The sequence below is a fragment of the Rousettus aegyptiacus genome, unplaced genomic scaffold, assembly GCF_014176215.1.
Source record: "Rousettus aegyptiacus isolate mRouAeg1 unplaced genomic scaffold, mRouAeg1.p scaffold_m13_p_3, whole genome shotgun sequence".
Taxonomy (NCBI): Eukaryota; Metazoa; Chordata; class Mammalia; order Chiroptera; family Pteropodidae; genus Rousettus; species Rousettus aegyptiacus.
The window spans coordinates 79,007,048-79,025,504 of NW_023416306.1; the positions used below are offsets into that span (position 1 = coordinate 79,007,048).

The 18,457-nt window shown below is 35.0% G+C and overlaps 1 protein-coding gene across 2 annotated transcripts in view; it reads left to right on the forward strand.

Annotated features, from left to right (window-relative positions):
* The window catches only part of MFSD14B (major facilitator superfamily domain containing 14B), an 87,784-nt gene that overhangs the window by 48,788 nt on the left and 20,539 nt on the right, over positions 1-18,457 (forward strand). The window contains exons 3-5 of one of the 2 annotated variants that reach the window (XM_016126011.2): positions 200-262; positions 15,543-15,670; positions 16,855-16,969. In XM_016126011.2, coding sequence (XP_015981497.1) covers positions 200-262; positions 15,543-15,670; positions 16,855-16,969 — 306 coding nt within the window. The remainder of the gene's footprint in view (positions 1-199; positions 263-15,542; positions 15,671-16,854; positions 16,970-18,457) is intronic. The other variant, XM_016126013.2, reaches the window with a different exon arrangement.

Consider the following 18,457-nt stretch of genomic DNA (forward strand, 5'->3'; position numbering starts at 1 on the left):
CTGAGTGCCAAGAGTGTCTTTTTAGGTTCTTGCCTTATTTAGATTTCTGCCTCACTATCTTTTCATATTCCATTGATACTTAAGATTTTTTCATAGCATGATTCCATCTTCTTTACCTAGCCTGTCACTAAACAGAGGCAGAAATTTTTCCCTTCAATTTGCTTTTGAATTTGCCTTGATGTTTGTTTGCTTTTTGTAGGTTCTACATGAAACGTTTCCTCAACACACATTCCTCATGAATGGTCTCATTCAAGGTGTAAAGGTAAGAACAGTTTTTATATGGTTCATTGTGAGTGAAACCAGGAATCCTTAGTCGTTTAACCCTGGAAGTTTAAATGAGATTTAGGAAAAACAATTACTATTTGTTCTGGAGACCTAATTCAATTTTTAGCTGGATTTTCAGAGTCAAAATAAAATATAACCTACATCCATAAGGCATAAAATGATTTTCCGGGGAAAGCACCATTTTGTTTTTATTAACATGTAGACAGCAGTTTCTAAAGGATTTAGTTTTTTGAACTTTTAATTGTTCTACCTATCAACACAAGAAAATGGGCAACTGTTACCATCTTCTTTTGAACTATACTTTGAGATTGAAGAAGGAAGCATCAAGATTTAGTTGGGTATATAGTCTTTTGGCAAGGCTGGTATTTTAGTCACAAGTTTCTGAGTTCTCATTCCCTTAATTTATTGTTTAAATTTCAATGTGATATTTATCAGAAAAGCTTATAAATATATATTTTTAATTTAAATATATTAAAATACAATGTTATGTTCCATCCCACATTAAATATATTGATATAGTATCTAATTTGTCCATCCTAGTTTAGAGAATATCAATCTCTTCATAATTTTACTTTGTGCTAAGCAGCACACTTAAAATTAAAATTATGCCCTAATAATTTGCCAAATTGGATTCACAGTTTTGAGCAGCATCATTGTCATGAATACCATTTATTCTTCGCCTGTTGTCAAAAAGAATTTGAGAAAATTACAACATAAGTAAAACAAGGCAATTTAAATAAAGACTGAAACAAGAATTTTTTTAATAGTCACTGAAAGCAAGAGGAATATTATCAAGAATCTGGTGTGTGATTGTTTAAGCACCAGTTTATGAGCACTGTTGACAAAAATGAAAACTAAATGCAAGAGAGTGAGCACTGATAAAAAATATATATATATACATTTATCCTTACAATAGATTGTTGAAGAAGTTACTCCATAGTTCTTTTGTCTTGTGGCTAACTAATAAAATGTTTTAGTCTGGTTCTGCAAAATAAAACCAACTAGGTCTACATTCTTAAGCTGAGCAGCATGCTACACTTTACACTTTAACTAAGACACAGTCACAATGGTATTCTTTAAAAAAAAAAGAAAAAAGAAAAGGTTTTGGATTTATTCAGGGGCTTGGACAAGGACTTATTCAGCTTCAATGACTCTTGAACTTCAACTTACTGAACTTTAATAAGGACTTATGTACTTTAATAATTTGTTATTGTATACAATAGAACCTACAGCAAAGCATAGCTCTATTAAGGTATTTTAATATGCATGCAAGTACGATAGAATGAATATGGCCTTAGATTGCTTTAGCTTTAAATCTCTGCTCTGTACCTTATTAACTATGTTACCTTAGTCTTATAATTTAACCTCCCTAACCTCAGTTTCATTATTCATAAAATGAGGAGGATAAAAGATCTTTACAATAGGGTGGTGAGTATGAGGGTTAAATTAGCTAGTATATATGTAGCTATTAGTAAAGTACTTTCATGTGCTAAGTACTCAATAAATGTTGCAAAGAAAAGTATGTAAAAACAAAAAACTGTTTGAAGGAAATCTTGAAGACTATTTTTCATACTAGTCAGGGAAAGATTTTCTTTTTTAGAACAAGAATTCATAGAGGAGAAGGTTGAGTTATTTACATATTTTAACTTCAGTAGGTCAAAACCATCATCAGAATTAAAAGACAAATAACAAAACATTTTTCAACATACATTAAAGAAGAAGGAATACATAAAAATGTTCTTAGGATAATATTGGAAAGTGCCTGTATCCCAGAAGGGCAAAGAAGGACGTAAACTGGCAGTCTACAGATATCAGTGTAAAAATAATTTATCACTCGTAAGTAATGAATAACAAGTTAAATGAGATAATATTTTTACATACAAATTGGTTAAAAAGTTTAAACTGACCAGGACCGGTTCAGTGTGTGTAAATTGCCCCCCCCCCACCCCCATGCACTGTTGATGAGAGGATAAATTGTTATAACTTTTCCAAAAGGCAGTATTTTAAGATCCTTAAAAATATTCATATATTTTAACAAAGTAATTCCATTTCTAGAAAATTGTTCTAATCAAGTAGAGTTATTTAGAGATTCAGGTAATGGGCTATTTGTAAATATACAGATGGAAATAATTAAAATACCTTAAAATTGGAAGAATAAATATGTTGTGGTACAGCCATATGATGTAAAACAGACATGTAAAGAACACATTTTTGAAGAACATATAATGTATGCTACAAAAAGGATGTAAAACTATATAGTACAATTTCAGTTTTATGTGGTCCAAAATACATGTATATTAGAGCAGGGAAAAAAAGTTAAAAAGGAATCACCTGAAGTTTGAAAATGTGTGGTTTTATGAATGACTTTTAGTTTTCTTTTTTATCTTTTGTTCATCTTTGCAAATTTTTTACAGTTAACTTTTACTTTGTAAGTTTACTATTATAATGCATGGAAGAGAAGGTTTAGATTTGGGGTGATGAGCATTAGTAAAGGATACAAGAGTTAAAACAGTTTTGCAAATTCTTCTGTTTTAGTTTGGGATGTTTTGTTTTTCAGTAGCTTTATTGCTATAATTCAGATACTATCCAAGTCACCCAGTTTTGATTCATCAGTACAATCAACTTTAGAACATTTCATTACCCTCAAAAGAAATCCTGTCCCTTCACAGTCACTCCTTGTTTCCCCCCAATCTCTTTAGCCTTAGATAGCACAAATCTACTTCTCTATTATTTGCCTCTTCTGGAGATTTTATACAAATGGAATCATACAGTGTAATGGTCTTTTAGAACTGGCTTCTTTCATTTGGCACATTATTTTCAAGGTTTACCTGCGTCATTCTTTTTTATGGCAAAATACTATTCCATTGTATACCAATTTATCCATTCATTAGTTGATGGATATTTGAGTTGTTTCCAATTTTTGGCTACTGTGAATAATGCTGCTGTGAACATTTATATACAAGTTTTCATGTGAACATGTTTTCACTTCGTCCTTTGTAAATACCTAGGAGTACAACTGCTGAGTCATATGGTAACTTAGTTTTTCTTAATTATGTTTTCAAATTGGCTTATTTCTTAACCCTATTTCTGACAAGTAATATGTGTTCCTTATCTCCTAGGCTTCTGAAAAATGGGTGGCTCAACCCTTGGACAACAATTTCTTTTATCTCTACACTCTCTTGATGATATTGTGAGAATTATCACTTTCAACCATCTAATATATATCTTCCTACACCTTGGCCCAGAACTCCATACTTATATATCCAGTTGCCTAATCGACATCTCTTTCTATAACTGAAAAGCATCTCAAAGTTAACATCTCCAAAACTAAGCTCTGGTTCTTCCCCTCCAGCCTTACCAACTTAAAAGTCATCCTCATTTCGATTACTGGTTACGCCATCTTGCTCAGATCAAATCCCTGGGGTCAGTCTTGACTCCTTTCTCTCTCATATCCCAAACTAAATCTATCAGCAAATTCTGTGATTTTACATTCAAACTAGATCTATAATCAAAACACTACCTAGTCCCCTTTCAGGAGAGATCCTGATAAAATATAAGCCAGCTTGTTGCTTTCTTCTTAACCAGTCCTACTTTATTTTCTGGCAGTATCCATATTCTCTCCTCCACTTCCCTGCTCACTTTGCTTCAGTCACAACTTCATCAGCCTCTGCTTGCCTGAGGGCTTTGCAGGTACTGTTTTTCTACTTGGATTTCTTTCTTGCAGTTATTGACAGGTCTCACTCCCTAATCCTCAGTGTTTAGCCCAGATGTCATTTTTTTGTGAAACCTTATTGACTACTGTCTTGAATAATGTGTCCTGTTCTCATCACTCCCAGTTCCCCTTCTCTGCTTTATTTTTCTCCAAAACATTATCATCTCACCTCTGACATGCCTTATATTTTGCTTTATCTTTATCATATTTTTGTGTGTCCTCCTCACCCCTCTTCTTTTAGACTGGAACTTTCTTGAAGGCGTTGAATTTATTTGCCTTGCTCACTACTATTCCCAGCACTTATAATAGTTTTGGCACTTCATAGGTGCTCACTAAATCTTGTCAAATTCACATTTCTTTCCAGTCTTTTTCTGTGTGTTTTTAAAAACATTTTTTATTTTTCAATCATAGTTGGCATATAATATTAGTTTCAGGTGTACAACATAGTGGTTACACATTTATACAACTTATAAATTGATCACCCCAAAAAATCTAGTACCCATCTGACACCATTCATAATAACATTATTATTAACTATATTCCTTATACTTTACATTCCCATGACTATTTTGTGCTACCAATTTGTATTTCTTAATACCTTCCTCTTTTTCACCCATCCCCCCAACCCTGCCTATCTGGCAACCCTTAAAATTGTCTCTGTATGAGTTTGTTTCTGTTTTATTTATTTTATTTCTTAGATTCCACATGTAAGTGAAATTATATGGCATTTGTCTTTGATTTACTTCACTCAGCACAATACCCTCCATTTTGTTGAAGATGGCAAGATTTCATTCTTTTATTTATTATTCATTTTTATGTCTGAGTAATATTTCATTGTATATCTTGGCAATGAACGTAAGGATGCCCATGTCCCTTCAAAGAAGTATTTTGGGTTTCTTCAGATAAATACCAAGAAGTAGGATTACTGGGTCCTTCTTTGTCTCTTGTTATAGCCTTTATTTTAAAGTCTATTATGTCTACTATAAGTATTGCAACCCCAGATTTTTTTTCATTTCCATTTTCATGAAATATCTTTTTCCATCCCTTTAATTTTGGTCTGGTGTCTTTTGATCTGAACTGAGTCTCTCGTAGGCCGCCTCCTTTAGCTTTTTCTGTCTGGAAAGCTCTTTATCTGTCCTTAAATTCTAAATGATAGCTTTGCTTGGTTGTAGGTTCTTGCTTTTCATCACTGAATATTTTGTGCTAAGCCCTTCTGGCCTGCAGAATTTCTGTTGAGAAATCAGCTTATAGACTTATGGGAGTAACTGTTTTTCTTTTACTGCTTTTAAGATTCTCTCTTTGTTTTTAACCTTTGGCATTTTAATGATGATGTGCCTTGATATGAGCCTCTTTGAGGTCATCTTTTTTGGGACTCTTCTGGATTCTTGGGCTTGTGTGTCTGTTTCCTTCATCAGGTTAGGGAAGTTTTCCATCATTATACATCTTCAAATGGGTTTTCAATTTCTTTCTCTTTTCTCCTTTTGGTACCCCTATGATACAAATGTGATTATGCTTGATGGTGTCCCAGAGGCCCCTTAAACTGTCCTCGTTTTTTCGGATTATTTTTGCTTGTTGCTGTTCTGATTGGTGTCTTCCACTACCCCATCCTCTAAATCCCTGATTTCATCTTTCATTTCATACAATCTGTTGATTCTCCCTAAGGTATTCTTCCTTTCAGTTATTGTATTCTTCATTTCTGACTGGTTCCCTTTTATGTTTTCCATCTCCATTTTTATATTTTCTATCTCTTTGTTAAAGTTCTCCCTCAGTTCATCAACTCTTCCCTTAAGTTCATTTAGTAACCTTATAACCAATGTTTTGCACTCTGCATCTGGTAGATTGCTTGTCTCCATTTTGTTTAGTTCTTTTTCTGGAGCTCTGTTCTGTTCTTTCAAGTGGGACGTGTTTCTTTGTCTACCCAATTGGACTGCCTCCCTGTGTTTGTTGCTCCATATTGTGTAGGGTTTCAAAGTCTCCTGGTCTTAGTAAAATGGCTTTATGGAGTAGGTGTCCTGTGGAGCCCAGTGGAACAGTCTTCCCTGGTCACCTGAGTGAGGTGCTTGAGGTGTGTCCCTCATATGGGTTGTGCGCGCCCTCCTGATGTAGTTGTGCCTTGGTTGCTGTTTGCACTTTGATGATAGGGATTGACCTTCAGGCTGATTGGTTGTGAGAATTGGCTGGTGAAGGGCCATCCCTTCAGAGCAGGATTCACTTTAGCTGGGCTCTGTTGGAAGCAGGCCACTGGGTGTGCCAGCCCAATAGCCTTTTGGAAGGGGCCCAACTACAGGCCAAGTTCAGCTGTAGCCTGTACACTTCCAGAGCCTGCTAAGAGTTGCCAAGCAATCCACAGATGGCTACTACCCATGCTGGGCTTGGAGATGCCTTGAGAAGCCAGCTTCTGCTAGTGTTGGGTTTGGGGCTTCTCAGCAAGAGGTACAAGGCACGCTGAAGCCAGATGCTCCTTCTTTGAGATTTGTGAGCCTTTCGGAGATTTTAGGAAAGTCCCTGGCATAAGCCAAGATAGGCCATGTGTATGAAAAGCACCACTGGAGGCAGCTTGGGTGCACCAGCATGTTGGGAAAGGTGGCGGCATCTCAGGGAATCGCCTGGGAGAGGTATATTTTTTCTTATGTCAGCAGTCACTAATTATATCATAAAAATCTCCCCATGACATTAAAAATTCTATGAAATACAGGCAGCCCTCTCTTTGCACATTCTACTATGCACAAGTTTCATTTACCACAGTTCAGTTAAATAACACCAGTTTCCCCAATGCCACGATGAATTTTCATTACCGTAGTAGATCAACTGTGCATAAAGTACAAATTGCGACTAGCTCCTCAGTCTACAAAACACTAAATAAATAATAGATGCACATTATTATTAGTAACCAGACACAGCATTTCAAAGTGTCAGTGTCTGGTCACTGTGCATATCTTAGTTCAGGTACAGATATCAAAGCATGTAGTAATTGTGTTGCTCACTGGTCTGTAGTGATAAACTACAAGACAGTTTACAAAAATGGATCATCAAAAGAGGGAATCTGCCAACAAAGATAAAAGTGTAGTAAGAAACAAATAGTGTACACTTGAATATTACTGGATTTTGTTAACCAATGTCACCATAATAAAAAATAATTTTAAAAAATAAATATAAAAAAGAAATAGTAATAAAGCTTGAAGTGAGACCCACATAGAACCTCAGTGGAATTATGGAAGAAACAGCTGACTGGAACATGTTGGAGAAACTTTAGGTGTGCAGCCCAAGGACCTTAGTGAAGATAAACTTATCAGCATAAATGAGTAAAATGATTGTGAAGAAAAGAATGAAGATTTCCCAGAGAAAGTCATGCCAGCAAAAAGCTTCACATTACAGGAACTCTGAGAGATAATATTTCATGACATTTTAAGCATAAAGGACAAAATGTTAAAAGCTGATCCAAATTGAGCAAGGCTTATGACAATTTGCCAATGCTTGGAAGATACTCAACTGTGCATCATACATAATTTGACTTATGAAGATGGTATACACTGCTCAGATGACTTTTGATAAGTTTTTTACAAAGAAATACATTTTTAAATTTAATTCTTAATGTTTTAAATTACAGTGTACTTAAATAATTTTTTTTCTTTTCACTAAACATTTATAACTGACAGAGTTTTCAGTGTTCTGACAAAAAAAATTCTAAAGATCAGAGAACAAGTTACAGTTTTTCTCATTGATTAAAATTACAAGATTGCAGCTTCTACAGTTATTTTTATAGTCCTGTACTAGCATGCAAGGCAAGAACCGCTTATATATTTTTTAATGGTTATATACTATGCCATTGTATGAATGTGTCATAATTTATTTAAACTATTAAAGATAATTATGTAATAAATTTTTTAAAAATAAATGTATTCTTTATTATTTTCTAAAAATGGAGTTGTAAAGATATAGCTAGTAAATAAAAATGTTTAGGCATTTTTAAAGGTCTTACATATATAGTACCACATTATCTCCTAAAGCAATCGTGCCATTTCATATTTCCACCAGCAGTGTGTGTGTCTGTCTCACCATGTTCTCACACAAATATGACTTTAGATTTTCACCAATCTGGTAGCTTGAAAATGATGTCTTTCTGTAAATACTAATAAAGTTAAGGTTGGATACTTTTATGTATATTTTCTGGCTACTTTATGATGTACCTTCCAGTTTTTTATTTTTCTAACGAGGATCATTTGGTTCTTTATTTCTAAAGAATGTACTTTATGATAATCCCCTCACATTTTATGATGATTAATTTAGTATCTGTTCATCTTAATTATAAAAGAAAGAAAACTCAGACTTTGTCTCGCTTCTCAGATTCCCAAAGTCTTACCTTTCTACCACTTTTCTACTTCAGTTTTTGTTTTTATGAAATTGAAACGTGGCAGACATTGTTATATGAATAATAATAAGAAACCGTGTCAGTCAGGGTTCTCCAGAGAAACAAAATTGATAGAATAAATATATATGTAAAAATTTATTTTAAGGAATTGGCCCTCATGATCATGGGGCTGGCAAGTCTAAGAAATGTAGGGCAGGCCTGCAGGCTGGCTGGAAACTCAGGCAGGAGTTATGCTACAGTCCTGAGGAAGAATTCTTTCCTATCATGGAAATCTGAAATTTTTATCTTAAGGCTGATTGGATAAAGCTCCTCATGCTATCGGAGGTAATACCCTTTAAAGCTAATTGTTGCAGATGTTAACCACGTCCACAAAACACCTTCACAGCAACACCACACTAGAGTTTGAATAAAAAACTATGTACTATAGTCTAACCAAGCTGACACATAAAGCTAACCATCACAGAAGTTTTGCCTACGCTTTGAAGTATAACACCATACTGAGATGCTATGGTTTGACCACTGATTAACATGAGCAGGTGGAGTGATTGTGATCATTTTCTTCATTAAGACCAGCTGGTCTGATTGCCTTGCAATTTCTTGAAGCTTCTTTCTTTAATGTATTTTATATTTATTACAAAATTAGATAGCTGCATCGGTGTCCCAGACTAAACTAAGTGTACTGGCTGTCCAGGGTTGATTTACAATTGGAGTAATCAGTATGAAGAGAGTATTCTAACGTATACAATCCTAATCTGGTCTAGCTTTGACATCACAGCAAGGTCTTGGAAAAAGGGAGAAAATAGAAGACCTAGTGAGCCAGCTCAGGGCTTGGCCAAAGGGTTCAAGCAGATGTGCTTCTTCTTAGTCTAGATTTGACCATCGAGTCTGACCAAGAAGAAGGCCACGTAGATCTGCCAAAACCCTTGTCCAGGAACATTTAAAGATCATATTATCTCCTAAAGCAATTGTGCCTTTTTTAATATGTTAAGAGTTTCTGTAGTCCTAGGAGTTGCTGCTAAACTATCCATCCTGCTACTTAAATTAATTAAATTATCAGCAGTATTTAGGATAGTAGCTCAGCATAGGCACACACAGAAATTGTTAGTTGATGTTTTTAAGAATTAAAAAAAAAAAAGATACATTTAAAGTCCCCTCATAGATACCCTTTGGATTAATAAGTACAAAAATGTGTTTCATACATACACACATGGAGGGAGGGAGAATAATTCTTACCTTCTTAATTTGAACAGAAACTTGAATAAAGACTATCCTTTTTGATTTTTCCATGCTACCCAAAGAAGTGTCCTTATGGCATTCTTGGTTTCCACGCAACTTAAAGGGAAACCGTCACATTATCTTGATATCCTGCAAATGAAGGAGGAGGATGTCCTCGAATTCCTTGCAGCAGGAGCCCACTTAAGTGGCACCAACCTTGACTTCCAGATGGAACAGTACATCTACAAAAGGAAAAGTGATGGCATCTATATCATAAATTTGAAGAGAAGCTTCTGCTGGCAGCTCATTGTTGTCATTGAAAATCCAGTTGATGTCAGTGTCATATCATCCAGGAATACTGGCCAATTGGCTGTGCTGAAGTTTGCAACTGCCACTGAAGCCATTCCTGTTGCTGGTTGCTTCACTCCTGGGACCTTTACTAACCAGATCCAGGCAACCTGGGAACCGAGACTTTTGGTCGTTACCAATCCCAGGGCTGACTGCTAGCTTCTCACAGAGGTGTGTTATGTTAACCTCCCTACCACCACCCTGTGTAACACAGACTCTTCTTTGCCATGTGGACATTGCTATTTCTTGCAACAACAAGGGAGCTCACTCAGTGGGTCTGATGTGAATGCTGGCCCCGGAAGCCCGCCCTGCGCATGCGTTACACCATCTCCCGAGAACACCCGTGGACCGTCATGCCTATTCTTTACTTCTGCAGAGATCTCGAAGAGATTGAAAAAGAAGAGCAGGCTGCTGCTGCTGCTGAAAAGGCTGTGACCAAGGAGGAATTTCAGGATAAATGGACTGCTCCAGCTCCTGAGTTCACTGCTGCTCAACCTGAAGTAACAGACTGGTCTGAAAACATGCAGGTGCTCTCTGTGCCTATTCAGCAGTTTCCTACTGAAGACTGGAGTACTCACCCTGCCACTGAAGACTGGTCTGCAGCCTCCACTGGTCAGGTCACTGAATGAGTAGGAACAACCACTGAGTAGTCTTCAGATTCTTAAACCAAATGGAAATAAAGTTGACAGAAAATAAACAGTCTCTTTAAAAGAAAAAAAAAAAAGACTCTCTTTTTTATTATCTGTAAATAAAATTGTTAAAAACCTACATGAGAGATGATTTTATGTTTTAATTACAGTTGTTTATAACAGACTGCTAATTTATCCATTTATTAAAACATGTTTAAGAAAAGTTAAGGAGGTAAGTGTAGTACTTTATGTGCTTTCCACTGAAATGTCAACAAGTTAGCTTAATAGCTGTTTTGAATTGTGAGCTTAGAGATTAGGGTTCAGGTTCTGGAGCTACCTCACACCGGAGCTGAATTCTGCCTCTACCGCTTATGATCCCTGGGTCTTAGGGTAGTTATTTACCCTAATAATTACCTATCTCTAAGGGTAAGATATTCATGTGAAAGCATAGAACAATTGGCATTATGATTGCTAGCTGTTATTATGATTATTACTTAAAAATACATGCCAAGCTTTCTTGGAATCAATTTGAAGTAGTGGCCCTACAACTTCTAAGAATAAGGAAAGAGCCTGTTTATATTTTAATTAAGTAAATTCAATTGTTCTTCCCCCCCCCCTTTTTTTCTGCTTTCTTTCAGAGAATTTTTCCCACTTCTCTTCCCACCACAAAAATAAAAACACTCCCACCCCTCTTGCCCATATTGTTCTTTCCTTGAAGTCTCTGCTACTAGCTGTTCTTTGACCCTCCTCTTGATTCACAAATCCTCTTTTCCAGATTTCAGTTAAGTCACTTTGTCATGTTTCTCATTTTCCCTGTTAAACTGATTGCTATGCACTCTAGAAAGGAAAGTTCTATACTGTGCAGAGTCTCAGTGAGCTCTAGGTCAGAAAGTTGGCCCTCGTTTTAATGTTTTTATGTGAAAAGATTTGTTTTTGTCAAAGGAATAAAAACTACAATTGTGAGAGTTTTCTCTTTAATCTGCTTTTAAGAAGTGAAAGATATAAAAGTTATTATTAGTAAAATACTATATGAAAAATCAAAATGACTCCATCTAATTTGGGGGTGACCCATGGCTACATGTTGCAAGTTCCTTGGTACTTATTAAGGAATACTGAAAATTTTGTCATAATATGTGACAAAATCAACATAATGCTTTTGTGATTATTCATGCATAGGATATGGAGAGGATTTGAGTTGCCCAACCTCACATTCATAGCTGAAGGCAACCTTCTGTCTTTTTATTTCAAGATTCATGCTATAAATATGTATCCTTTTTCTAGTCTAGTGCCTTTTTTTTTTTTTTTTTTTTTTTTTTGCATTTTTGTGCCTTCTGTTGCTGAATTCGCTGTTTATTGTGGGCCACGTGTAGTGGTGAAGTACTGTCTAATATTTCTAAGTGCAAGAGGGCTATCTTGTGCTAGATAAACTTCATTCAGGCATGAGTCATAGTTCTGTTGAATGTTAATAAATCAATAACATATATTAAGCAAGGTACCTTTAAACACAAAAACACATAAACCAGGGTTATATATTGATCAGTTGATGAAAATATGTGACCAGAGTTTTGCAGGAACCTAACTTTGTATTTCTCCAGGTGCAGTGGTTCTGTATTTGCTAATTCAGCATTTGTGGCAATCTTATAGCACATAACTACTGTAAATAATGAGAATCAACTGTATTTCTGATAAAGTCCAGGACTTTGAAGTCGTCTGGTTTTGATTTTTAAACATTTTTTTTTTTCATTTGCAAATTGTGTGCTCTGCTGCATCTTTAGGACTGATGAAGTACTTGCCCAATCATTCAAGGTACAAATGTCCTTCTCTAATAATGTGCCCTGGATAGAATCTAGGGCCAGATCGAGTAGTGAAGAAATAACTCTGGGACAGAAGAAAATCTTTGATTTTTAGGAAATACAAGTTTTCCATAGAGGCAAGTATTTTATTAGATTGTATTTTAGCATCTTAATATAAAAATTAGATTCTCCCAGAGGATATTTTCAATATCTATTATTGTTACTGAGAATTTTATTTAAACAATTTTATTTAATGAATGGGTTAAATTACAGTTTAAATCTCTAATCTAGAAGACAATATCTTTTTCTGTTAAACCTGCGTTAATTTAAATATAACTTCAATGCTTGGCCTTCTCATAGTTTAAAAATAGCATACATTCCATATTTTAAAGCATTGTATAAGATCTGAAATCAGAACTGCCTGAAACTTTTCCAGGGTTGTGTTTAAAGAATTTTTGTTTTATTTTTGTGGTGGTGGTTATTTTTACAGCCTTTTCCTCTTAAATTTCTTTGAAAATTTTTTTGACCAGTTGTATACTACCCAAGTAATCAGATATTTGATATTCTTAGAGAATTTTAAAGCAACATAAGATATTCTTTTCTAAATTTTATGAAGCTGATAGTCACAGTTCCTGAATTTGATCCCTGCTTCTTTTAGTTAAAGGAAATCATTTAATCCTTGTTTAGTTACTCTCTTGACACAAGAATATACCAAATGCCCTGGAAATCCACTCTGGCTTAGATATTACAAGAATTAATATTTTATTTGAGAGGGGCAAAAAGCCTTTCAGCTTTCTCGCCCTCCACAGAGTCTTTCTCTCACCTCCCCTTGCTTCAGTTTACTTGTCTCTTGGCCACAGGCTCTGGGTTTACTGGTGGCTAGTTGGGATTGGAATTTTATTCCCTTTCTGCTATGAGTTGATTTTCTTGTAAAAGTTCTATTCATTTCACCAAAACTCTTTGAAAGCCCTTATTTACAAGGCACTGTGATAGTTCCCAGGGATACAAAAATGAGAAGAAACCATTCCTCTGACCTTAATCGCAGTTTCTAATCCAATAGAGAAGATAGATAAGTAAGTAATTGTCATAGAGTGTTATAATTACAATAAAAGAGATAATGTGCTAGATGGGGGGAGTTTGTCTTATGTGTCCCCCCCCAAAAATGGCGTGAGTTATGAAGAATGACCAGTAGTTTACCTGGTCCAAGTATAGGAAGTTCATGCAGGCACAGCAAGGGCCTGTGCAAAGACCCATTGGCACAAAGGAACGTGGTATATTGAAAAAACTAAGAAGTATTGCATATAGCAAAGTATAGGGTGTGTGTTAGGGCCAAATTTTAGAAGATCCTATTTTTATATGCTATGCTGAGGAATTTTTAAAACATATGAAAATTCAGATACACAGAAGTAGAGAATAATATGATGAATGCCCATGTACTCGTCATCCAGTTTCATTGTTTATCAACATTTTCCCACTCTTATCTATCCCAGTTTTCTCCCTCCTGTTTTTATCTGTAATATTTAAAAAGCAAAGTTCAGACACTCATTATTTTACCCATAAATACATGCCGAAAGATTTAAACTCTACAAAATGGAGACCATAGCAGGATTTTAAAGAAGGGATCAAAATGCTGAGGTTTGCAGCTCATCACAGTTACCCTTGGGGATGTGGAGGACATATTGATTAGAGGTAAGATCAATCAGGGTCAGGGGCCAGTTAGGAGATGGTTTTATTTTACTCCAGTTGCAGTGCTAAAGTGTGTCACAACAGGGAATGGACAGAAAGAGGTCATCAAGTGAATACTCTGAAAAATCGCCTTGGGGAGCGGAGGAATGGATGAAAAAGCTTTGGAGGGCCTCTTAGTCAAGGTAGGAAGTATGGGTGTATTGTCAGGTTTCTCTTTCCTCAGTTTCAGTTACTTGTTATCAAACACAGTCTGAAAATATTAAATGAAAAATTCCAGAAGTAAACGATTTGTAAGGTTTAAATTGTGCACTATTCTGAGTATTGTGCTAAAATCTCGTGCCATCCCACCTGGCACGTGAATCATCCCTTTGTCTAGAATATCCACACTGTATGTACAGTATGGTAAAATTTTGACAAAAAGAGATCACATTCATATACGTTTTATTACAATTTATTGTTGTAATTATTCTATTATTATTACTTTTAGTTTCTTGCTGTGCCAAATATATAAATAAAACTCATGGGTATGTGCATGTAGGAAAAAAACGTATGTATAAGGTTTGGTACTATCCGTGGTTTCAGACATCCACTGGGAGTCTTGGAACATAATCCCCCATGAATGGGAGGAGACTGCTGTATAGGGAACAGTACGCATGGTAAATGTCCAGGTAGAGAAGTCTATTTGGCTGTAGGCACAGAGCTTACAAAAGAGATTGGGAAGCTGTCTGTGATCTAGGTAGTGGCAACTGTGTGCAGACAGAGCAGGGTGTGTGGACTGTGAGGACTGTTGCACCAGCAAGGTCTGAGAGTCAAGCTTGTAACCACCTCAGAAGGCCCTGAGGTCAAACAGGAAATTGATATGAAAGTGGCCAGCCAACAGAGTGACTGGCAATAGTGGAAAAAATAGTAAATGTGCGTTTTGTTTACTCCCTTTGCTTATGTGTGGTGTTCTGTCTCTTGCTTCCCCTTAGCCTCAACTCTTGTCAAGTTGCATTATCTCCTTCCTGAGTTCACCAGGCAGATAGATCTTTAACTTTTCTTATGGACATTTGGTATACACATTTATCCCTATTAGCTTACAGGCGCTTTGAGAATAGAAGGTATGTATTTGTATGTCTTCATTGCACCAGTTAATTCAGAGCTTTGCACATAATAGATATGCTGTACATATTTATTAAAATGAATTAAGTTTCTGGCTTCTTCCCATATACTTGGTGTATATTCATCTTAAGGGCCAACTGTGAGTGTGTATATTTCATATCACCTCCATTTCAGTTTCTCCCAGAAAACAAGCTTCTACCCCTTTCTTCCCTTTCTAACAGCATGTTTAGAAATTTTGTTAGAATTTTTTTAAATGACGCTTTCTATTTAATGTCTCAAATTATTCTGTTTGGGGGCCAATAAAATGAACTGTAACATTTAGATACTCATTTAGAAAATAAGAATTTCAAGTAATTGGCAAATCATATCATAAATCTGACCTTTGCTTCTCTTTTCTTCTCCAGGGCCTGCTTTCTTTCCTGAGTGCCCCACTCATAGGTGCTCTGTCTGATGTTTGGGGGAGGAAGCCCTTTCTCCTCTGCACTGTCTTTTTTACCTGCTTCCCAATTCCACTGATGAGGATTAGCCCATGGTAAGTGGCTCAGTCCCATTGTCATAACTGTCTATTTTGAGTCACTCATGAGTAACTCACCTGCAGATCTCTTAACCATTTCAAAGCAGTCGTATCTGTGTTTTTATTTGATCTCTTTGATAATACCGAAAGCCAGTTTGGGAAGTTACAATCATGTCCATTTTATAAAGGAGGAAATGAGATTACAGAATTAAGCCTAAGATAAGTTATTGAGGTAAAAAAAGAAATAAAAGGTGTTGCCATGAGTTAGTTAAAGGATTGGGTCTTAAGAGGGGACTGATGACAACTGTACTCACTGCTGTGGCCTAGTTGACTGCAGATGTTTTGCTTTGTTCATCTCATTGGTTGAGGACACTGATAGGCACATAGTTTACATGGATAGGCAGCAGTCACTTTTGTGTATACTACATTGTAAGTATACTATGGTATAAGAATAGTATACCTATATTCTATTATAAATCATATAGCCTATTCTCATTCCTATTTTATCTAGAGATTTTTTTTTTAATCAAGATGAGATGGCAAATTCTCTTTTAATTTTTTTCAAATACAGTTGACAATATTATATTAATTTCAGATGTATTGCATAGTGGTTAGAGACAATGTCAAATTTTATTAGATGCCTTTTTGCATCAGTGGAGATCATTTGATTTTTCTCCTTAGATCTATCACTATAATAAGTTATAGTAATAGACTTTCTAATATTGAAACATCATTATATCCTGAGATAAACTACTTTTTGTTTTGTGATGTTCTGTTTGCTAGTATTTAACTATATATTTTTAAAGCATCTATGCACAGGATAGGAATTTTTAGTCTTAATTACATTAATGTTTTTTGTTACACTTTCTGTTTTTTTGTAGCTTTTGTAAAGTCATTTGCTGTATATGTCTTTTTCTTAACTAAAACTAGGAAATATAGAAAGTTTTTATTTTATTTGTTTTGACTTCCTTTAAAACTCTTTACTTATCCCTTGCTGTCATTTTTTTTTAATTGCATCTACTGACACCCATTAAGCAATGACAAAATTAGTATGTTTCTACTTCTTCCTCTTCACCTTGTTTATAATTTTATTAGTTGTCCTTTGTACCCTTAAATGTACTTATACATGCATATTTTTAAATTTATTTCTTGTTTTATAATCTTTGATCTGCTTCCTGGGTAATTAAAATAATCTTTTATAGGTGGTATTTCGCAATGATTTCTGTGTCTGGAGTCTTCTCAGTCACATTCTCTGTGATATTTGCCTATGTAGCTGATGTCACTCAGGAGCATGAGCGAAGTACTGCTTATGGATGGGTAAGATAATAAATTTTGTTTTTTAACCAAAAAAGTAATTAACGTTCTATTAAAAATTCAGTGAAAAGTGAGATTTAAAGTAAATGGCAAATATTGGCTTATACAAAAGAAAATATGAAGCAATTGAAATAAAAAAGTTAAAAATAGCGAGGTAGAAATGGCTCGTAATTTATTAGGGTTGGAAGATTAGGAAGATGCCTTAGTTATCAGCTTCAAAGTTCTTTAAGTTGATTTGATTTGTTTCTTGTTAGCCAATCTCTTCACAAACCCTAAACAGTAAGCAAACGCTAAGATTAGAATTTTCTGTGTGCCTAATTCAAATTGCAGAGTTGTTAGAATTTCAGCCATGTTAATCCATTGGTATTATACTGCTGATTGTGTGTTTCAGTCACTTTTTTGGGACATGGTGTTACAGAAAAGGGACTACACTCATTCATTTAGCGAGTAATTATTGAATGCATTACAAAGTTATAGAAGACTTTTTTTTTTTGATCATTGTTTCTAGTAATATATCCATTTCTTCCAGATTGTTCAAGTTGTTGGCATACAGTTGTTCATAGTATTTTCTTACAATTCTTGGTTTTTCTGTGGTCTCGGTTGTTACTTCTCCTTTTTCTGATTTTATTTATTTGGGTCCTCTCTCTTCTTGATGAATCTGACTAAAGGTTTATCAATTTTGTTCATCTTTTCAAAGAACCAGCTCTTGGTTTCATTGATCTTCAGGTTTGTTTTTTTTGTTTTGTTTTTTGTTTTTTGAGACTATTTCATTTATTTCCACTCTGATGTTTTTCTACTCACATAGGGCTTTGTTTGTTTTTCTACTTCTTTTAAGTGTTAAGGATGGATTGTTTATTTGAGAATTTTCTTGCTTCTTGCATGTATTGCTGTTATCATTAAGAAGTATTCCTCTTTGTCTTTTGTTATAACCTTTATTTTAAACTAGTTTTCCCTGTTAGAACTGCTTTGGTCTTGTCCAACAGATTGTGGGTTATTGTGTTTTTATTGTCATTTGCCTCAAGGTATCTTTTGATTACTTCCTTGATCTCCTTGTTAACCAATTCATTGTTTAGTAGCATGTTATTTAACCTGTATTTTGTTTATGTGTTTTTCAGTTTTTATAATTGATTCCTGCTTTCATATCATTGTGGTCAGAGAAGATGCTTGATATAATTTCATTCTTAAATTTATTGAGATTTGCTTTGTAGCCTAACATGTGGACTATCCTGCAAAGTGTTTCGTTTGCCCTTGTAAAGATTCTGCTGCTTGGAGGTGAAATGCTCTAAAATTATCTATTATATCCATCTGATATAATGTGTTATTTAAAGCTGCTGTGTCCTTGTTGATTTTCTCTCTCGATGCTCTATCCATTGATGTCAATGGGATATTAAAATCCCCTACAATTACTGTATTACTGTTGATCTGTTCTTTTATCTCTATTAGTATTTGCTTTATATATTTGAATGCTCCTATATTGAGTGCATAAATGTT